This window comes from Scophthalmus maximus, chromosome 10, assembly GCF_022379125.1.
Source record: "Scophthalmus maximus strain ysfricsl-2021 chromosome 10, ASM2237912v1, whole genome shotgun sequence".
NCBI classification, from domain to species: Eukaryota; Metazoa; Chordata; class Actinopteri; order Pleuronectiformes; family Scophthalmidae; genus Scophthalmus; species Scophthalmus maximus.
The window spans coordinates 23,074,584-23,097,976 of NC_061524.1; the positions used below are offsets into that span (position 1 = coordinate 23,074,584).

The window sequence follows — 23,393 nt, forward strand, 5'->3', positions numbered from 1 at the left end:
GGTGGTAAAAAGCTGCATGACTTCATGTGTGAGCAAGCATGTTCAAAACGCTGTGTACACATCTTGCTGCATATCCTCGTGTAGGACAACAGTGAAAGAATGATGATGTATGTTCTGGGGGTTTCTCCTGGTCTGGCAGGGAAACCATTGTTATTTATAGTACAGCGGACCTATCACTACTGTACAGGAGGAGGAGTGATCTGTGAACTGTGTCTCTGCACCTGCACTTCTATCCTTTTGATAACAGGTTCAGATTTGTCCTTGACCACAGCTTTGGGTCTAAGGTTAAAATAAGTATTAGATTTAGGTTGGGAGACGTTATGTAAAGAATGTCCATTAAACCAAAGCCTGAAAACTGGCCTGGTTTGTTTCATTTTGGTTTTTAGCGTAACAGAAACTGTTGGCCATATTACTCAGGCTCTTTGCTGAGAGCTGTATCTCCTGAAGCAGATGAAACCTAATATTACATCATAACACAGATATAAGCTGTTTAAACTGTATATTTGCTGCAGCATTATATGACTTAGGGAGGTTGGAAGAAGATTTTAACACAATTGCTAACAGCTTAGCACAGGTTAAGTTTTTGGGCTTGTTGTTTTTTACGTTATATTATGAGCTCTCGACCTCACTATGTTAAGAGCCTTGAGACCACGTATGTTGATTTGGCGCTATACATATAACATCGAATTGAATTGAATTAAAGTGCCCCATGGGGTTGTTGGGAACTGCAGAGTTAGGCGTTGGTTCTCGTAAAGATGGACGACATGGCCGCTCCACAAAAGTGAAGCCAAATCCTCTGGATCGCCCCCTAGTGGCTTCATACTAGCAGATTCCGCCAAACTAAAATTAAATTAAATTTGACCAGAAGACCGTAGTTCAGGTATTTCTCATACGGATGTATGTTTAAATGTTCATTTTTGTTTTAAGTAGTTATTGGATGCCATAAAAACCAGGTGATGACTGACAGCTGAGACTGAGTTGTGATTGGTCAAGCACGTTTATCAGCGGAACCTCAGCACCATGGCTCCGTCAATGACTCTGTCGGCAGCTCCCGTATCTGTGACAGTTGGTCCATCTTTATATACCGTCTCTAGTAACATTCTTCAACATTACACATAGTCATTTCATCTGTTGTTAACAGCTCCAGGTTTAAGGTCCACAGTGTTTTGTGTCAGTATCAGTGTTTATTCACAAATGCAGTATCTGATTGTTTGTGTTGCAGTGTGAGTGAATCCCTTCCTGATGCCGTGCTGCTGATGTGGACTGTATCAAATCCAGCAGCCAGAGGCCAGCACCAGCTCCATTGCTGTCTCCGCTATATTCCCTCGCCAGCTCTGTTGCTATGGTGAGTGCATGCTGTTTTGTGTGGTTGCCATGGGGACCTCATATTACAGCCTTCCTCCGGTTCTCATCATGTTCCTGCATGATCATTTGTATGCCTCCCATATACGCTAATTCTGAGAAAAAGAAAACCATTAGCAGCACAGGGGCGTGTCCTCTGTAGGAACATGCCCAGGTATTCCTGGTGCTGCAGACATACTGTACCAGAGCAGCTCTGACTTTGCATGTCTGACTGTGAAAATGTCAGATGTATGAGAACATTTCAGAACAATGCCTTCTCTTTTTCTTTCTCGCTCATAAGTCCACATTTATGGAAGGCAAGAATGCCAAACGCCTCCCACTGATATGGTAATAATATTGACATAATGACATCATTTGTTACTCGAGTCCTTCTCACAAACACAGCCTGTCCATGCGCTTCACACTCACAGGGTATTGTGTCTTTGGATGTGTTCTGCATGTGTGTGCGTGTCTGTATGTGTGCTGTGTGTGTCTGACTCCCTGTGCACCACATGTGGGAATGTTTCAGGGCAGAGAGCGAGCGGCAAAGGCCACTGATGTCTTCCTCCAGTCATTTTGCAGAGGAACTTCAGAGTTAATGGGCCAAAACAATGTACCTGCCTTCAGGCCAGTCAGGGGTTTGGCATTTCACTTCCATTGTGTGCTGGCTCCTGCATGCCACTTGGTCTGCTTAGTCTGACCTTGCTTTGGTGACATCAAAAGGAGAGGTGCACTTTTTGGATTTGTCGGTTTGTTCAACCTGTTTTTCCATCCTCCTGCGATGATGACAGCTTGTGGGTGGTAACTTGTTTCCTTTCCTTTTGTTTGTTGACATCTCTCACGAGATCAGTGCCTAAACCTGCCTGAGCCCATTAATAAGAGACCCACAATCATCTACAAACCCAACATCTCTTTGAAAGCACGCTGTACTCCAGCTCTCTCATCAGCAAAACCGTGAGGTAAGCAGCCGTCGCTCCTGACCACCAACCGTGACTCATTCCCAACGTTTGCCTGTCCGTGAGCTCCGAGAGCGGCTGTCCTTCCACCGTAAACAGCATTTAGATGTTATGACAGGGACACGATTACCACCTCTGTTTGTGTTGAACTGACAGGGAGGAAATTCATCGGAGGTGAATCCTAAGAAACTCTAACCAATGTTTTTTGTAACCACTCCGTGTGATTTAAAGACCAGACCAAAACCTTGTCCCTAGTTCAACAAAGTGTCATCTGAAAAACTCTTCTCTTCTTTTCCCTCCTGCTCTCTCTGATACACCACAGACACCCACAGTAAAACTTCAATGTGCAGAATGTTGGCAGGAGTGGAGACAGCCCACTTGTTCCCTCCCTCCTCCATAAACTATACCTTGCTCTTTTCTTGCCCCCTGCATAGCACTGACTACGCTGCCAGGAATGTCTCTGTGTCCTCTGACCTTTAATAAGGTTCACTTCCTCTGTAATTGTACACACAAACGGTATGGCATGAATGCATGCTCCGTGTGTCGGTGGGTTTATTTTGAATGCATCTGTGTGTGCATGCTATAACTGATGAGCACAGAGAGCACATTCAGACTCTGGGTTGAGGTGAAGGTGTTAAGCCGATGAAAGTTTTCTCTTCTATTGCTCTCCTAAGTGAACTTCAACCACAAACACGCACGTTCCAGCAGATCCATTACATCCGCTCTTAAACCAACTTCACTAAATACTTCCGACAATGTCCTGACTGTGGAAGTGTCCAGCTGTTAGTGCGTTTATCATTCTGGTCGTCTTTCTGCACCATTGACACACAGCAGGAAGACGGTTTCTTGACTCGACAACTGCGAGCGAGGCCTTTCAGCAGACCACTCTTCTTTCTCCTCTGTCCTGTGCTCTCTGCTCACTCATCCCACCCTGCCTTTTAGTGCTCCGTCATGGTTTTCTCAAGGAGTGCTCATTGGGCATCCTGTGTCTGTATTCATAGACTCCCCACCCTATTCCACTGGAGCCTCTGAGAACGTCAGCTACAAACATGGATGTTACAAATCAAGGGGGGTCATTATTCTTATTGTTTTGTACTACTGACAGTAACTGGGAGTGAAGGTGTAAGATGACAAAGCTTAAATGCTGCATATAATTGAGTGAATAGGTTGTAGAATGCAGTGGTTGAACTAAGAGTAAGTACAGCATTGATACTTGACCCCATCAGTCACCACAAGCACTGAGCTTGGCATGGACTGGGTATTGATGAGGATAAACCCACTGTGACGTCACCCACTGGTTTGTGAACTGACTGACATTATAAACCAAGTGAGAAGTAGAGTCATTTTCTCATATTCGCCCTCTGCTGGTCTTGACTTCACTATTCAGACCATGGTCCAAGGCCTACGTCCATTTTTATGTACAGTCTAGGTAATAAACATAGACTCAGATTTGATGAGTCTATGCTGTCAGTTCTGTTTCAGTAGATGGCCTGAAAATGAACAATTGGCAGGTACTTTGCCAGATCAAAATGATATTCTTTCATTTTGATGAATGAATGGTGAACTACATCCGCACAAGGATGCCGTCACCTGTGCCTTGTGACTACTGTTGTCTCCACTGAAGACAAGACAAATATCTCACATACAGACACCTCTGTCCGTTCTTTCTCAAATCTGAATGCATGAATGGTTTGATCCCCTCACTGTTGGTGCCCAGATAACACAGAGCTCGCAGTGTTCTTTTAGTCATGTTTAAACACAAAGAGACCCCCCCTCCCCTTCCCTTTTTAGTCTGTGCTGATTCACAACGGTCTGCAACCAGCCAGCTCTGGAAGCTTGTCTCCATGGAGACAAGGGTGGGAAGGAGAGTGATGATGTTGCTGGCAGAACAGCAGTCCCGAATCAACCATGTGTTTCAGTGTGTGTTTATGGGGGGATACAGCCGACAGACACAGAGGGAGAGAGATTATATTTCTCTTCTCAAAAGATGTGTAATGTGGTTGTCTAGCGCTGCACACCAGGTAGGTTTTTCTTCAGTCAGAGCAGAAACTACGTGACCTGTCAAAGCAGAGGAGAAAACCAAACAGCACTGTTGATTGACGGCACAGGTTGTGACAGGCAGAGAGTGCAACCAATGTCCTGAGACACCCATATTCTCACATATTCAGATTTAACAACCAGCTCTCGAGCTGCAGTGTCAATATGAAGGATCTACCCATCTTTCATTTTCTTTGGAGGTTCAGTTTAAAATGGATATTGGTAGAAGTGATTTGTAAATCTATCTAGGAATAAATACATTCTTCACAGGACCTTATTTGAGATTTAGAGAGAATTTAACTATATTGACATCAGGGGTAAATGTTGAGAGTTAATATCAGTGTTCGTTTTACTTAACATATCAGAGACAAATGACATGTCTGCAGAACTGGAATTTTTGGAAGCATTTAGGATGTAGACTGTGTGGCGCACTGGGTTTGATTTTAGTCATTTAGTCACAGTCATTTTTCAATAGAATGATAAACCCCATAATTATTGTAAATACCAAAAGGTTCGGAGTTTGCAGTTGCACACAGTACAATAGAGATGACAGTGATGATGATGCAATCATAAGAGGGACAGGCTTTTGTATCTGCTACTGAACACATCTTTGTTTTGTTGACCTGCGGTGAACCAGCTCTCTGAAATCTAGCTCCGAGCTCTGAATGCAATGAGATGGAAAGGTGCTAATGGCAATTCTGGAGGTGGAAATAGAGGGCGGGACCTAATAGTCATTGTCGAGGATGAAGGGTGCGATCTTGAGACATGAGTGAAGAGTACTCAGCTGGAGATGGAGAGATTGGTGGATTGTTAGGTTTAGTTATAGTTGCACATATGAATCAATTGTTGTAATATTACTGTGTTGAAATGAAAGACATCCTACATCAGGCATTCCTATATAGAATAACAACAGACAATTAGACATTTGGACAATGCAAAATAAAGGTTCCTTAGGGTCAACTGCTTTTCTGAAGCCTATCAGGTCAAACCTCAGCACCAACTGGAGGAAGACGGCTTATTGTTTGCAGCTTTCAACTCTAAAGTTAAGAGGAAGTCAGACATAAATGATGATATTTCTTGGCCTATTCTCTGTTTTTTGCTCTGTCTGTTGTTGTAAAAATAAAAATGTTAGGCATTTAAATTAAAAGCCTTATAGCTGTTTGAAATTAGCTTTCAGATCTGTAAAACCTTTATTCTATTTTTCAAAATGGTTAAAACGGTTGATTTCACTGCATTTTCATCATCCAGACAACCGTAACCAGGTCAACATTGAAAAAACCTCACTGCCTCGACTTGTCAAACGTGAACTAGATTAACAAGTATTCTCCAGAGACTGGCTAAAACGCACATGAAAACTTTATTATATTTGTGAAAACAGAAGAAACAGGTTTAGCTGTTTAGAAATTAAAATCCCCATCCAGACTTCATAAGTCCATTTAGAGCACAAAAACACACATATTCAGATTTTATCAGAGGATATTAAAGCATACCACTGTTACACCCATAAATCATGAATATTTCTATTTTCTATTTTTCATTCATCAGTGATATGATGGAAAGTTACCACATCTTGCAACTTAGGTTAACTTATATTCAGGTAGCAAATGCACAAAGTTGTGTATATGTTTCTAGCCCTGCTGTCTGCTGGTTCCTCAATGCTGCCACTGGAAGACAAAGAAAGGGCTCCGTCACAAACAGCAAACTGTGAGCCAAGCTTAATGAACATGAGCCAGTGTCCTGCTCCCATCCCTCTGAGCCTTCTCAGAAAAGTTCATGTAGCAAATACAAAAGCTGTGTGTGCTGTTGAAAGTTCAACATTTTTCACCGTTGTCAAAGCAGGAAAAGGCAACGCGTAACTCTGTTATCATTGCTGCTATTCACGCTTGTGTTATTCATGCTTTGACAAGCCAACATGTCTGATGTGAAAGATTCCTAATAATTTGAGGTATTTAGGCGTGGTGGTGAGGTATAGCTCCAGGGTGATCCAAGAATGTTATCTCTTTATGGAGTTAGAAATCACAGTTTGATTGATGTCAGTCTGTGAGAACATCGCATCATGTCCTGTTCAGCAGAGAATGCCAACTGTCTAATATAGTTCAGCTCAAATCTCCAAGCCCGGAAGTCGGGGTGGTGATTTTTTTTCCGAAGGGCGTTCCAGTTGCAGTTTTCCGACTCAGAGGTCATGATTCTAAGTGTTGAGATTATAATGGAATGATACACCCGAAAAAGTGCAATGGAACGGCCGTTCCAGTTGGGATTCCAAATCTGAAACTCGGGCCAGATCCATGTGGACCGAGCCGGTAGAATTGATATCCCAGCAATATGGCGGCGTAAAGTGTCGCCCTACATTATATTGTAGCTACCTAGCTCGGCACCTGTTTATCATACACACAATTTTGAACTGTGTGGTTATTGAATGAGCAAGACATACGTTGTTTCTCTATATGATGGTGCTGTGGTCTGTCAAGTAGGTCATCAGTTCATCCGGCATCCAGCAGATGTACTGGAACGTATTTAGATCGGAGGTCAGAAAAAACCGACACAGAATGATCCACTTCCGACTTGCGACGTGTATTTCCCACAGGCGCTTGCTTACGTGGCCGGACTAGCCCTCCTCTCAGGTCTGTCATCATGGCCCCAGTTTCAGTCCAATTTCAACCTGAGCAGAGGATTAATTTAACCGGCATGACTGGAAACACCTGTTATGATGAGCAGGGCCTGTAAAGACTCTTTGCTTCTGTTTTGTTGTTTGTCTTGTGGAATGCTTGAATAGTTCCAAGCAGCCTAGAGTCTCCAGTCAAATGTTTGGTTTTGTCCACGTCTGCATTACAGAGTACACCAATAGACTTTGGACCATGCATTGATCACCAGTCCTGAAAGAATACATTTTATTGTCATTATTAAAGAACCTGCAATCATGCAACTGTGTTTTCTTTAAAGATGCTCAACCGATATCTAAAGAGATTTGCTCCTCCGAAAGGAATGACTCATTCTGTTGTGTCTTCAGCTCCAGACTGAGCATGTGCAGAGGGCTTTGCTCGACAGGAAGTCCTTTGCTGAATGGCTGCTAAGTGACAGAGCAGAATCATTCAGGATGATATTTACCAAGACAACTAGGACTGTCGTTAAGAACTGGAGGGGAAACAGACATCTGGCATAGTCAGACTTCTCAACACATCTCTTCAACATGAACACATAGTGATGTAGTAGGAGGGACCACATTTTAATAAGTATATTAAGGCACATCTCACATTTACAATATCCAGACAGGGGTCATATGGAATATCGGTTATAAAACAGCAACAACAACAACAACAACAACAACAACAGTGATTCTCCTCTCCAATTCTAAAACGCTACATGTTGAATCTTTATTTTTATTTTTGAATTACATTACTTAGTATCAAGCCAATTTTAGTCCCACACAACAGGGCACTTCTTTCCTCTCATCCCCTCTCTTGTGTGTGCTGGACTTGTTTTCGCTCCCTCTTTCTCTCACACAGCGGCACTCCGGTTTTCTCCTGGGAATACCATCCTGACGTTAATTGCCCATTTATGCAGGTAAATGTAATTTAGTGCTGTTACAAACAAAGTTATGTCAAGCTGTAATGGTAGGTAATGGTGCTGTGTGCTGAGTCACGGGAAGAAGTGATCATCCACTTCCCAGGATAGGATGGCCCAATCCAGATGCTTCTCATCACGTCATTCCATGACTCAACAGTCACGACTGTAGAGATCAAGAAAACATTGCTCCGCCCGCTGTTGTTGGGCCGTATTCCTCCTTCGGCACAATGGGTCTTCTCTTTTCCCATGGGAATGTGGAAAATGTAAAGCATTTATAACATACACTGTAGACAGATGTCAAGCCCAACACAACATTACTTCATTTTGAAGGAACCACGTAATGTTTGTATTACATGACTAAAAGTTTTTTTTTCTGAAAACAAAAAATATAAGCTTTTTATGTAGAAAATGTATATAGTATATTTATGTTGTGTACTTTACATGATATTGAACAGTTGTGGTCATGAAGAGATTTTGAAGTTTAAGATTTTGTATTTTGAGTCTTGAAAGGTTGTCTGTATAATTAAATAATACAGATATTTGCCTTGATACTCTTTAACTATTATATAGTATAATAGTGTTGGAGATCTCTGTATAAGTACAAATGAGGCCAGAACTCTAAGCACAGATTGATATAAAGATTACAAGAGCATCTGGGGACAGAGAAGAGACTTTTCCCGTTTAATCAGGTTTCATCACTGTTAAAATGAAAGGATTTTTATTAACATTAAAGATAGACGCTAAGTTAAGATTATTTCATCTTTATTGGTAAACTTGTTCACTATCTTTCCTCATCTTTTCATCTATCTCACAGGGAAAAGCTTCATTTAAATTTCCATTTAAAGGTACCTTACCGTACCTTGTCCGGATAAATGTGAGTTTGCTTTCATCACTGTAGTGTTACTGCTTTGCTCTAGGAGTGGACACTTGACCGTAAAAGCAATATTTTATGAAGTTAGAGTTATTAAGTCACCATCGTCTGCCTGTGCGTGTACTTTAAGTAACTCCCTTCCGGTGTTTCCCCTGGCAGCTGGGTTGACTGGAGAGATCAGGCGGCCGCTGGACACTGCAGAGTCAGCAACAGGGAGGCCAGTGCAAGACTCCGCACAACATCTACCACTCACACTAGATACAGGCCAATATTAAGACTAATGCACATCGCGCCCTAAAAACCCATTTTCCCCCGTCACATAGGGAGAAAGATGAATACAGATATTTGGATGCTGTCTGCAGGGACGTGTGGGAAAAGCCTGTGCAACAACATCCCGGCCATAAAACGGCAAGGCAGAGGTAAATCAAAATGCACACTGTATAACAGTCTTTGTCATGTTTGCTTTGCATGCCGCATTCATTTTCACAATAAGAAGCCAGCTCTGACGTGACAATACACTAAATAACACAATACAACAGTATTGGTTCTTGAGAGCAGAATGTTCCTCCGCCAATTAGAACATGTCATGTGTATTTGCTCTTGATGATGTGTGTGTTCAGGCTTTACACTATTTGCAGAGCGGATTAACTGTCTGTGAGGAGGTGAGCTGCTCTGTTGCATTTCCACAGTGGGAAAAATAGCAAGAAGAATTTTGCAATGGTGGGCTGTACATGGAAATCAGACATTCATCTCCCTTCATCTCATTTTGTTTCTGCATGCTTCATTTAACCGACTTTCTTCCTTAAAAGAATGTCAGTGTCAGTCATATTTATGTCCAGGTGGCAAATTTCGTGATTCTTGTCCTTCAAATGCAAAGGAGGACGTGTGGTGACATTGTGATTGGGTCATTGGGTCCATAGAGGGAGGAGGTTGAGGTGGATGGATAGGCCACCTGGAGGTTTCCTGTTTCCGACCATGTCGTTCCCTATTGTTGTAATGTAATGATGAGATTCACCTAATTTGAACGAATAATGTAACCTTGATCTTTCCTTTAACTTAACCAGGGCGGTTAATGGTTTTGTCAGTCTTAAAAGGCATAGACTACATTTATATAATGTTCTATATAATGAGAATAATGAAACTAGTGCTCCACTAAATTGGGAAAAAAAATGTATGTAAATTCCTCCTCTCCTCTGCTCTAATCTAAATCAATCCTAAATGATCACAGCTAAGTAATGCCTTCAGTGTGTTGTAGTTGTGTTGAAGAGAACCAGGTTGCTTGTTGAGCTGGTGTGTTAACAAGTCTTAGTAACACAAATGAGTCTTACACATAGAGTCAGCCCTCCATCCCCACGGCTCTTTATCAGAGGGAGCACCTGTCCGGACCTGACCTGAATACCCAGGAAAGTAGGTCTGAATTCAAGCCTCATTGTTGTCACACTACCTGAAAGGACACAGCTGAACATGAGCCCCTCACTCTTATCTGTGCAGGCTGGGTACAGTTAAAGGAAACTGTGTGTGGTCCTCTACGTCTGTCTTTTACAGATACAGCAGGAGGACAGCTTCGCAAATTGATGAGCAATTTCCTCTCCGTTCTTCACAGAGCTGTTCATGACTCGGACATGACTGGAGTCAGTGTAGGGTCCTCACTGGTAGAGTGCAGGACACGTGCATATAGGTTTGTCTAAGCGTTTATTAATCTCTCGACCCATGCTCTAATATGCAGCGCCTGAGATTTGAGATAGGACATGCAAGGTTCATTGTCCATTGATTAAGTGTAAGGAAAGAGGCAATTTAAGTATATATACAAATGCCAAATTAATACAATGGGGAGGAGTAAAAAATATCTGATTGTACCAAAACTTACGTAATAATTAACCTGCTGGAAACTGTCCATTCACTGCTAAGGTTGAACTTTTCAGAGCTAATGTATCTGTTTGAATCATTAATCCAATCATTTTGAAATAATATAATTTCACCTGTCCTGGCTTGAAATCTATCATACCATATCAGCACAGAAGATAACCTCGTGATCATTTCATCAGATAAAGGAGCTGCAAGGATAGGAATGTGACCAAATATAATGGGTTTCAAATCAGTAAGATCTTAGAAATACATCTTCATGGTGCCGCATTTAGTTTGGCATATACTTCATAGATTACTGCAATACAACAAGAGCTGCAGTCATAGGCCCACTGGGGAAATAATAACCTCACTTACAATTATTGATCCCTGATAAATACACCAGTCGAAGATGCATCTTCTGTTGTTCTGTGAACTAAGACCAGTATGGAATTGATGCTAATCTTGGTATGATTCATTGCCAGGTTGTATTCATGGAGGGAGCAGCATTCATCTTATGCGATGATTGATTTCTAGTGGAGGGCTTCCTGATCCTTTGGTGAACCTGTGATGCGAAACCCCTGTAGAGTGGTCTGTCAGTCTGTGCCGGGCCTCTGCATACAGCACATTGATCAGAGACGTTCGATCCCAGGCATGATGGATGTGAGAAGACACAGTCTGGGCAGCTGACATGTCTGAGCTGCAGCTGTGGCAGAGATTACTTTCCAGATTTACATGTACATTAGCAAAGCTTATGAATTAATGTGGACTGAGAGATGCTACTGGCTCTGGTTCTATGGAATACAATGTCCAATGTTCAGTTTTTAGTAAATTGTCTTGGAAACCTTTGGATTATGAACTCAGGTTCACACATACTGGTTCCTGGACGGGGAATAACGTTTTGGGCTCAATAACTATTGGACATGAAATGTTGTTCACACATTCATGCTGCTTTCAAGATGACTATATCACCAAATACTTGTAAAATTAGTTGTATTGTGTAGGAACAATGAGCAAATATTAGTATACTTGAACATGGCAAAAAGTATTTCCTCTTAGCATAAGCATGTTTGCAGTGTCATTGTGAGCATGTGAGCATCCTGTCACTAGTATTTCATCTCACATACACACTCACTCTTAGGTTTGAGATTTCCTGGCATTAAAATTCTGTATGGCCACACTGTTTATTTACCTTTTCATGAATTACTTGTCTAAATCTCTGCACGTTGCTATGAAGAGCGTAGCTCCACCACAGTGCTGTGACGTGTCCACACTGTCTGGAGACGTCTGAGAGCAGAGTTAGATTTCTGTGCATCACTTAATGTGTCTGACTGTGTTTGGATGATCAAAGTCACACTAATGGCAAATCCCCGTCTGATCTCAGGACATTGCCTGGTCCTTGCCACAAGGACGGGACTCAAATCATTACAGATAATGGAGACTGCACTTACTTAATGTTTTCTGTCAGTAAGCTCTGTTAGAGCTTCCATCTTATATTAACACTCTATGATTAATAAACAAACTAAATGTCATTATCAGAGAAATGTTGTCTTCTGCAGACAAGAAACAATATTGTTATTTGCTCACGAAGGATTATACTCAGCATGCATATATGCCTCAGTAGTGTCAATACTCTGTACTAGCAATATGTTCAAGCAGTTATTCTTGGATTTTAAATCTCTTGATAATTCAAGATAACATGGTGACTGTAACCCTCTTAATATGGATTGGTAATGGATCAGCCGAGTGACTGATAGCCTTATAGATAACTACTGTACTGGAGATAACAGCATGAGTTTCTCCTCCATCTCAGACGTAGGTAAGAGCACAGCTCACACTAAGCTGCCCAGTGCCTGAATGTGGTACATATTCTGTAAATATTACATAAGGGGATGGGGCTTGTATTTCTGAGTACTTGTCAGCCCTAAAGGAAAACAGCCTGAGAAAGTGCAAAGACAGTGCGAGAATGTCTCAGTGGTGTTGGATAGAATCTCTCGTTACATTTGACTGCCGGTCCGATCTGAACCTTTCTCTCCACGTCTCTTCACCGACGCCCATTCAGACGTGGCACACATCAGTGAGGATAACTCCTCTCTGTATAATGAATACACCTCCAGCAGATCGTACATTTGATCAACACCTCTCTATACGTGGGTTCAACAACAACTGATCCGTACGTCAGGAACAAGGGGATTCAGACTGGTGTACTCCCCAGAAGACTGAAAACGCTCTGCCTTTCTTTGTTGACAAAATCCATAACATTCGTTCCCATTTTCACTAAGCTACTGTGTCTATGACGATAGACACAGATGTATTGTTTTTAAATCAAAATTTGAATTTGAATTTGAAATTTGAGTGTCTTGTAGTTGACCATCCTTCTGGCAATCTAGCAAATCTCTATTGACTTTCCTTCTTTGTACAAGGGCTGTACTGTAAAGGTATCTGGATTTGTATGTGTATTTTTTGTTTATTGACATATTTGTATTCTTCTTATTTCATATCTATATCATGTGAAGCACTTTGTAACTTTGTTTTAAAAGGTGCTATACAAATAAAAGGCTACTTACTGCTACTTAACCCTAACCCTTACTGAGTAACATTTCTACAGCACACCTAATATGTTGTAGTCATTTATTTTAACATGGAATCATCCCGAAAGAGGGTTGTTGTAATCAAATCTTTTGTAATGAAAATGTTGGTATTCGTTAATGTTGCCATGAAGAGCTGAGATTCTCTATGACTAGGAGGTATTTCCCAGTGTGAGACCTATAATGATAAATGATAAATGACTGGCTGATGGCGCTGCCTCGTGGCACAATCAATAAGAACCACTGCTGGCACCAAGTCAGTGGGACCACTCCCTGAAACACACACACACACTCTCTCTGAGCTTAACATATGTATCTGATCTCTGTATCTCTCTCGTCAGTCTGAGGACTGTGTTGTAGATGAGCGAAGAGACGATGACAGAGAGGAGGACGGGGGTCTCGACTGGAGGACGTCATATGTCACTGGTGATCTGTTTTCACTGAGTTAGAGCAGCGCGTTAAGGTGAGGACCTGCACCGAAGGAAAATCCTGGTCCTCTTCAATCAGCTGATGGCTTGAAAGACTCGGTTACACTATGAAGATTTCATTTGTGCATCTCATCAAATATGTAAACATGATAACATTCAGTCAACATCCCTGAATGGACTCTTCCCTGCATGACGCTCATAAGGACATTTTGTAAACAAAGTGTTTGATATATCTATTGGTCTTTGTTTATGTATTCATGTATTACGTAGTGGTTCAGTCCGTTTTCATTCAGTGGTCTAAACGTTGGCATTTGGCAGAAATACTGAAGCAGAACTATGTTTCTGTACCCAACACCAGCGAAGCCAGTGGTGAAGGGAAACCAAACCAATGTAAAGTAAATCCAACACAGCTCCTCATGTTCCTTCACATTTCCTGTTTGCTCCCAAACAGACGAACAATCATTTAACAGTTGCAGAACTCTTTGTGTGCAGAACACGAGTAGATGTTTCAGTGGCGTTATAAAGTGTGTGTGGTGCTTACTGCCCCTTTCATCTCTGTTTGCATTTGCATTTTTGTCCATTGGAACAATATATTTCTGGAGAATTCTGCCGGTACTGATGTGACTGGACATCATTGACATCAGACAGCATGGTGGTGATGGCATACAGCTCAGGAGCAGGAGGGGTGGGGTGGGGGGCTGACAGTAATACACCCCCGGAATAAAGAAGCTGCTGTGTCCAGGCCAATCACAACAAACCCTGCCTGTCCTGCCTCGTCTGCTCCTCGGTCGTCTTCCCATTTGTTCTTTCATCCTCTGCGTGCCTCCTCAGTTTGTCTGTTGCACTGATCTCACATTGTCGTCGTCGTCACACCCCTCCCCAGCTCCCACTCTCTGTTTCCCACCCTCCACTCACCTCACCCCTCCTTCTGATCCGTCCGTCTGTGTCACCCAGGGCTTTTTGTTCCCATTTTCTCCTCCTCTGCCTGATCCACTCGCTCGCTCTCGTCCTGCCTCGTTAGTGAGATGTTTCATTTGTGCAGAGGTCGGAAGGGGTTGGATAACGGTTGGATATTGTCAAGTATTTGTGTTTCACACACACACACACACACACACACACACACACCTCGATCAGCCCAGCCAGCCTGTCAGTCAGAGCCGGGTGGAGTTGTGTTCCAGTTTCCAGTAAACTGATCCTGCTGGCAGAGTCTAGTGGGGAGACTTCCTTTTCTGGAAGCACCTGATGCATGGTGTTAATGATCCTCTCTCGCTCTCTTCCTCCCTCTCTCTCCCGGCCTGTCGGAGGAGTGGAGAGTCTCATTCCACATCACAAGGTCTGTGCAGGGAGCGACAGCAGGGTGAAGAGACTGTGGACACGCTCTCGCCCTCTTTCACCAACACCAGAAACACCATTTCACACTCTTTTCCCTCATTCTCTTTTTCTCTTTCTCTCTGTCTGACCCGCCCCTTTTCCTTCCTTTTTCTCACTGTCTCTCTCTTTTCTCTCTCCTCCGATTTGTGTGTGTGTCTCTGTCTGTCTCTTTCAGGAGAGTGTCTCCCGACAGGCAGCAGCAGGAATACACCGCTTCAGTCTGTCCCTCTCTATCTTTTCTTGCCTCCTTCCTCATACACATCAACATCCTCCTCCTCCTCATCTTCCCCCATCCGCCTCTCTTCCACTCGCCTGCTGCCTCCACACCCTGCCTCTGAGCGCGCCGGAGAGAGTCGCCAAGTGCGCACGGCAAAGGCAGCAAGTGGGAGTGGACCTCAGCGAGCGTGCTTACAAGTGTGTTTCGAAGAAGAGAGGAGGAGGAGGAGGAGGAGGAGGAAGGAGAGGGCATCAGCACACTGCTCCTGGTCGCACACTCCCACTCGGAATGGAACAATCCTTCCCTCACTGTTTCCAGATGGACATTGCTGTGACAGGGTTCCTCCAGTGAAGACAGCAGCTGCTGCCGCTCCACAAGCTCCCTCATGCTGGATTAAAGGAAGTGAGGAGAGGAGAGGCACAGGGGGAGATCTCTGAACATGAGTGAGGAGGCTAAGGAGAAGGCAGGCGGCGGGAAAGCAGCCCATCGCAAGAAGAAAAGCAAAAAGGTATGAGAGAAGAAGAGCTTCCTTTGTCCTGTGGGCTCCTCAGAAGGGTTGTCACGCGGCTCGTGCGCTGGTGAGGAAAGTAAGAGGTTGTTGTCGAGGTCGGTTTTTTGACAGATGTTTGGATGGATCATATATTGGATCTATTTGATTGAATCTGTTTGTATTATATGCTCGTGAGTAGTACAGCCCGTACACTGAGTTGTTTTTCTGTGACTGACTGACGGGTGTTTGTCTTCCACAAGCTGACATGTGGCTCGGACACGAGGGATACATATTTGTGGAGTCTCACCTGGAATGCCACCAAAGCCCACAGAAAGGCCGTCTGTCAATCAGCAGTCAAAATAATCCCCGTGCTGCCACTGGTTGGTCTGGTTGTCTTGCTGTGGTGATTGGCTGGGGGAGCGGCGGTATGTAAAGTGGTAGAGTATGTATAATGGCAGGCAAGGGGATGTCCTCAGGGGTTAGGGTGGGGGCAGCAGAACGCACACACCTCAGGAATCTGTTGTACACTCCTCCACAGATGTGTGTGTGTGTGTGTGTGTGTATCATACCCATAGCTGTCCTGTTGTTTTCATCAGAGGTTGTTATTATGGAATTTTATTATAGGTGTTTGAAGCCACAGAAACATGTTTTGACTCATGAGGCGTTGGTGTGTGTGTGTGTGTGTGTGTGTGTGTGAGAGTGTGTGTGTGTGTTTGTGTGTGTGTGTGTGTGTGTATGTGTGTGTGTGTGTGAGTGTGTGTGTGTGTTCAGGTTGTGGTTCGTAGTTAAACACCTCGAGCATGTGTGTTTGTGGTTTGAGCGTTACTAGAGCATTCCTCTGGCTCGCTCCTGTGCCTCCCATGTTGTTGTCGGTGTCGCTCACCTGATGATGAATGATCACAGACCTGGAGCTACACTGGAGCTGAAGACCAAAGCAAAGCAGTGACGCACAGCCACTGTATGTTTGAGAAGGTTGGCTGTCATTTAGACAGAAATCTATTCTTTATTCGCCAATAAATCATTTCTAGCTCCTGTGATCTGTGCCACGCTCAGTGGTAAAGTGTCTGTCAAGAGACAAGATGTTCACATTGTTGCTTTCCCTAATGAAATGTTGCCACAGTGGAATGTCACACCATTGATAAATGTGGGTGAACCTGTGCAGCACACCGACACGACTTAATAGGTTATAAAAACAAGAACAACATTGTTATCAAGAAATCTGTGTCAAATGGGTAAAAGGAATGTTGGCAGCTAAATATAGAACCAGAAGATGTAAAAGTGATTTCAAAGCTCAAACAATGATTTATTTTGCTGGGTTTATGTGACCTGATCCTAAAATATAGGCATAGGTTTGAGCTGATTAGAGACAGAAAAATGAAATGCAGAAATGACAGATGTAAGTCTGAATATATATAATATAGAAATTGTTTCCATGTAGTTTGTTCAGCAGACTGCACTGACAAGGAGATTTTTCACCTGTGAAATGGCCCATTCAGTATATATATATATACATGTATATGTATATATATATATATATATATATATATATATATATGTATATATATATATATATATATATTTCATCATCAAAATCTTTGTGATGTGATGTATTTATGTAAAAGAAAACCCGGGAGAGAATTTCATCCACTATAATTGAACAGATGCAGATTATATCTTTCTTCATAATGCAGAAATTCACATTTGAATAATATATATATATTTAAACCGAACGTTAAATATCAGTTTGGAACATCCCAGTTATTATGACGACTCAATCCTCCATGAAGGAGGTACGGTTCTCTCACCAGGAGGAGGATCACCGTGTTTTCCCCAACAAGCCTCGGCCCGCTATCTCTCTCACACCAGCTCCAGACTGCTGCGATAATTCATATGAATGCATTTCCATAATAATAATAGTGGTATTCATTGTACAAAACAATTCAACTGTATCTCTATAGAACCTATACAAACAAGGGTACAAAGTGCTTTACAAAATAATATATGACAAAATAAAACGGCACATAAACAAAGATATGCATGTTGCTTGTTTGTTGTGTGTACATGTGCAGATGCATGCCCATGCGTGTCTGTGCGCCTGTGCGTGTCAGATCATTATGCCAGATGTGTAATGATTGTAGCCATGGCAACTAGTTTCTGTTCTGAGTGAAAGATGTGGAGGGTGAGAGCCGACAGGAGGGGGAGGGTGAGGAGGGGGTGGACTGGTGAACTTTGTGGCCAGAACAGAAATACATTTTTCATGAGGCAGCTGCTGTGATGGAGGAAGCTCAAGGATACAATCAAAAATCTTTTGACTCAAGGTCCCAGACTTATCATGATTATGACGGGGCTCATAAATCAACGCCAAACACAATGTTGTGTTTGCCTTTTCGTGGTTATTCGTGTGTGTGTGTGTGTGTGTGTGTGTGTGTGTGTGTGTGTGTTTAAGTCTCCTGTGTCTGCTGTGCGTGTGTATTGGTGAGTTACAATGCGCTTGTGTAGCACTTTGATGCTTCTCCAAATGCTCTATGATCTCACAGAGGCTTAATGGAAAGAATTTGATGTAGTGATAGAGATAATGAGCTTTACATAACACAGACACACAAACGCACACATAGGCGCAGTTGCGCACGCACAGAAGCTGCTGTAGGGTCAAGTGAAACGCTTAAATGGAATATTTGTGTTTGTGTGTGTGTGTCTGAAGTTCACTTGTCTACTGTGCTCTGTTGGATTTCACTGTGGTCAGTTTCACATAGAACCGTTTCCTTGCACAAAAGAAGGGCACAGAGGACATACATGTAGCCAAGCTCATCAAAATCTAAACGTTTAACTGAAGAGGATCATCATCAGGACAGTAAAATGTTTAATTTACCCTGATCGAGAGACTTATGGAACATATCATCATATACAGTAGATGTAAGACTGGTGCTAGGAGGTATCTGCTGTGATCTTGAGAGTGAAATTGAAAATGATGGATGGGCCATGTGATGAAAGAGTAGTGTGTGGACTAGCTGACAATAACTGTACAGTTTGTCCACATTATGGCTTTTCCAAATAAATAGTGAACATATTGTTATGTAAGCCATGCTCACACACCAGCGCAGTTCAGTTCTACCAGATTTATATCTTCCAAAAAGAATCTGCCCTTAACTGCAAGACTTTGCCGGGGACACATTCTGTGATTATCTCACGTTTGTGTCAGACGAGCGTCAGCAGAGCAGTTTCCCACTTTTTGTCCAACGTACTGATGAATGGAGACAGTTGAGAGGTGTGGTTTGACCGATGCACTGTTCTGTCACTAACAGGCCACTGCAGCGCATCATGTCTCCACACTCAGAAGGTCTGGCTGCTCTGTCGCCATGGTAGACATCACACGCACTGTACGACTTCAAGCAACACACAGGGTTCTTTTAGGCGTTGCTATATTTTTCTTTTTCATGAATACCTGCAAAAACAGCTGCTGCACTTTTATTGTACTATCGATAAATAAACAGCGAAAAGGAACAAAGAATAAAACAGGACTTGTCACTGGACTGTGTTGACTTGTTCCTAATGAGACAGCAAGGCAGCAAGGCTCGGGCCGCTCCGTTCTTTGTCCCGGCCAGAGACAGAGAGCCCCGTGTCTGGAGGACTGGGGGAATAAGCTGTTCTGTGACACAGCCTTCAAAGAAAAATGGCACATCACATCCCCCAGATATCAGCAGGGCTCTGGTGAAAGTGCTGATGGTGAAGCGGGGAGCTTCACTCCCCTGTGAAGACAGAGGCAGAGTGTGTGTGAGTGAGTGTGTGAGTGAGTGTGTGTGTGTGTGTGTGTGTGAGTGAGTGTGTGAGTGAGTGAGTGTGTGAGTGAGTGAGTGAGTGTGTGTGAGTGAGTGAGTGAGTGAGTGAGTGTGTGCGTGTGTGCGCGTGTGTGCGTGTGTGTGAGTGTGTGTGTGTGTGTGTGTGAGTGAGTGAGTGAGTGAGTGAGTGAGTGAGTGAGTGAGTGTGTGTGTGTGTGAGTGTGTGTGAGTGTGTGTGTGTGTGTGTGTGTGTGTGTGTGAGTGTGTGTGTGTGTGTGTGTGTGTGTGTGTGTGTGTGTGTGTGTGTGTGAGTGAGTGAGTGAGTGAGTGAGTGAGTGAGTGAGTGAGTGAGTGAGTGAGTGAGTGTGTGTGTGTGTGAGTGTGTGTGTGTGTGTGTGTGTGCGCGTGTGTGCGTGTGTGCGAGTGTGTGTGCACGCGCTGCTTTTGTCTTTCAGATTAGGCTAATGGACTTGGCACAGATCAAACCCTTAAGAGGGAGAGGTTATGCTTTATGGGCTGTATGGGAAAGAGCATGCGGAGAAAATGTGTGTGCTATGGGGATACTGTAAATACAGTATTCTGATACATGCGGCTGAAACTGTTAATCCATTATTTGATCAATGGAAATAAGGTTTGAAAACATTTTGAAAGGTGATGGAAGTCATCTTCATGCAAGAGTCCCTGCTCCCTCACCGTTGTGGGGGCATGTTGAGGACGTCGCCCGGACTCCAGGACATTTTAAGGTTAAATGCTTTATTTGATCATTTCACGGACAAAACTATTAAACCTGAAAAAATAGTTCAGCAGATTCCCTGATATTGAAAAGAATCCTCATTCGCAGCCCTACTAGTAAATCAAGACGCACCGATGAATCCTGGCCACTGTGCACTGGTAATGGTACAATGGTACAATGGTACAATGTCAGAGGACTGAAAGAAAAACGTCTTCAAATGTCAAACCTGTTCAAGGTTTAATGGAAAACTCTACAGAACTTGTTTCAGATATGAAGTCATGCTGTATACAACACCAGAGCAATCAGCTGGACCTGAATACTGATATTGGTCAAAAAGCTTCCTAACTTGTGGTTCCCCAGCACATCACCTTCTCGACGGTCCCTTTTTCTGCAGGATGTCCTGTGTGCAGCATAGAAATGTGATGTCTTATTTAAAGAGTGCGGAGGGGTGAGTGCGTGAACATGTGTGCTCCCTGTAGCTCTATAAATGTATGCATGCATGTGTGTAGGTGGGTGTATTCTGGCAGCTTCTGTGTGGATGTGTGTTTGGGGAGGTAGGCGTCGCAGAGCCCGGACACAGCTGCACGCCCTGGGGAGAGGGCAGAGGGATCAGCCTGTCAGAGCTCCATTACTTCAGATGAACTCTCTCTGTTCCACTCTCGACTGTGAGGGAGAAAGGGATGAGGTGAAAAAGAAGGAGAGGAGCCAGGGAAGAGAGGGATCTGGACGGGAAGGAGGAGGTGAAGACAGAAGTGTGAGTGAGGTGTGAGCTGTGGAGTGACAGAGGAGTAGATGCAAAAGAAGGCGAGAGGGAAGTGTGAAGGAGGAGTGTTTTTCTCTCTTCATTCTCAACGCCGGAGCTCTCCCTTGATCTCCAACTTGCTCTGGTCGAGGTTAAAGGGGCTGTGTGCTTCAGCAGAAGCACCTGTCGGCTGGTCGGACCGCCTCACACACTAACCGCCATGTCTTTTAGTTCTGTGTCCAACACCTTCTTTAACTCACCAAATGTGAAGTCAGCTCTCTGGATATAAGGCAAACCTGAGGAAGCTGTTGTCAGACAAAGACATGGTGCATGTATAGAAAGCTCAGCGTGAGTCCAAGTACACACACACACACACACACACACACACACACTACTGACAGAAATAGAGCCTCCTCGAACAACGAACAAGGCTGTTGAAGCAGACCTAATCAACAAAAAGGGCTTGTCACTATCCACTCACTCTGTTGGTGCGAATGCATCTTTGAGAGCTCAGCTCAATTTAACCTCGAGTTGTGTGTTGGGCTGTTGTCTGGCATCGAATGCTGTAGTCCGTTAAACAGGTCGACCATCGGACAAATGAACTCGAGTAAACCTACTTCGAGCATGTGTGTTTGACCCAGACTGGAATTGCTTTGTGGCATCTACATTTTAATAATGTGTGCTTTCATATCCACTCTATTGGTCCTTTCCTCTGCTGGCAGTCTGCTGCCTGAGCCCCGCAGCCTCTTCGCAGCCTCTTCCGTGTCCCACTGCTCCGTCCGGAAGGCTCTTCACGTCTCGCTCTGCTCTCTCCTCTTTCCATTCCTCTTCTCCTTTGCTCCCGCACTGTACGAGTCAAATAGAGAGTTCCACTGTCACATTTAGAAACCCCTTGTGTCGAATTTGGGATCCTCCTTAAGCCTCCCCTGGCGCAGCGTTGCCATAGCAACTGTGAAATGCAACATAGCAGGATGACAAAGGCTTTTGTTGTGTATCAAAAGCAATGACAGTGGTTTACTCACCGTGGAGAGTTTACCTGGTTTTCTAATGAATTCACATCAGTGGATCTACTCAATGTTTAAATGAATGGAGGATAACTGACACAAAACCATATGCAAACAGAGCCAGGAATTTTTGTAGTGACAGATGCACTGGCTGTTAATTGTTCTTCATATTATCACCACAGAAATGGATGTATGAGTTATTGAGGTCAAGGGCATGACCCTGGGAATATAACATCCAGGCTATTGTGTTAGAATTGACAGAGATCACACTATTCCCACACTAATCCCACAGTAAGGCAGCAGGGACAAGACCTCTTGTCACGTGGCTTAAATTCCTCTTTATCATATTTGATCTGCGGCCTCATTGTGTTTATTCACAATAAGTGCAGACAGCAAGCAGTGGTGGGTGAAATCAGTCTAGATTTCAGTTTCAGATGTCAGATCAGCGGCTGCACCAGGATCTGAGTGGTGCCGTTTGTAATTAAAAACCCTGTTTTAATTAAATGAAAAGGAGGAGAAGCTGTCTGCAACCCTTTGGTTCTCAGGTGGTGTTTATCCGAGTCCGGTGCTGTATTCCTGTAGATCAGGAATACATCCACAGCGGAGCCAAGCCAGATGGCTCACCCCTGCTTCCTCCATGGGATGAAGAATGAAAGCTTGCTCGGGACTAAAATAGGTAAATGTAATGACAGATGAACCATGTCATCCCAGGCAGAGGAGATAGCTGCAGACCCTTGTGCTGGCTCTGTTTGAAGATGCACTTAACAGCAGGATCTGGCTTCGTCTGAAACTCAAAGTGTCTTGACAGATAGCCACGGAACTTGGGCTGTGTTTGGAAGTATAGGGCAGGAAAAGCAGGTGAGGGTGACATCCTGGAGACTAACACCTCAGAGTCATTCATGTTGCTTTTTGCCGGATACACATTTCATGTTCCTCATGTTTAGCAGGGAACTTGTTTCCAGGGAGCAAAGAGCAGAGTTATTGTTCTGCATGGAGGTGGTTGGGCACAGAAATGTCCTTCAGAAGAGGATCCTGCGTCCTGCAGTGTTCGATGAAGGCACCAGAAGCATGTTGGTTAAGGCTAAGGAGAGATCGTGGTTTCAGGTACAGGTTCTTAAAGTAAATATGTGTCTCATGCCTGAAGTTCAATATTAATCCAAGACCAGGGTCCTACCCGAACCTAACCATATGTGCACATATTGTAATACAATCCAGTGTTACTGATCATTTTACTGATAGTCAGTATGAACATTTTGCAAATGGCAAATCATGTAAATGAATAGCTCCCTGTTATGCTCATGACACTGCCTGGGACCCAGATGAATTCTTGGAGCTCATTTCATTTGCTCTGACTGAAAGTATCCGATATTTTCAAACTTCTCCCATAAAAACGTAACACTGTGTCACAGACATTGTGGAATCATCATCACAGA

General features: G+C 43.5%; 1 protein-coding gene across 1 annotated transcript in view; it reads left to right on the forward strand.

The window, feature by feature from the left end:
• The first annotated feature begins 14,973 nt into the window (after positions 1–14,973).
• The window catches only part of ank3a (ankyrin 3a), a 113,037-nt gene continuing 104,617 nt past the window's right edge, over positions 14,974–23,393 (forward strand). Inside the window, exon 1 of the mRNA XM_035605351.2 lies at positions 14,974–15,723. Within this exon, the coding sequence (XP_035461244.2) occupies positions 15,655–15,723 (69 nt within the window). The 5' untranslated portion in view covers positions 14,974–15,654. The remainder of the gene's footprint in view (positions 15,724–23,393) is intronic.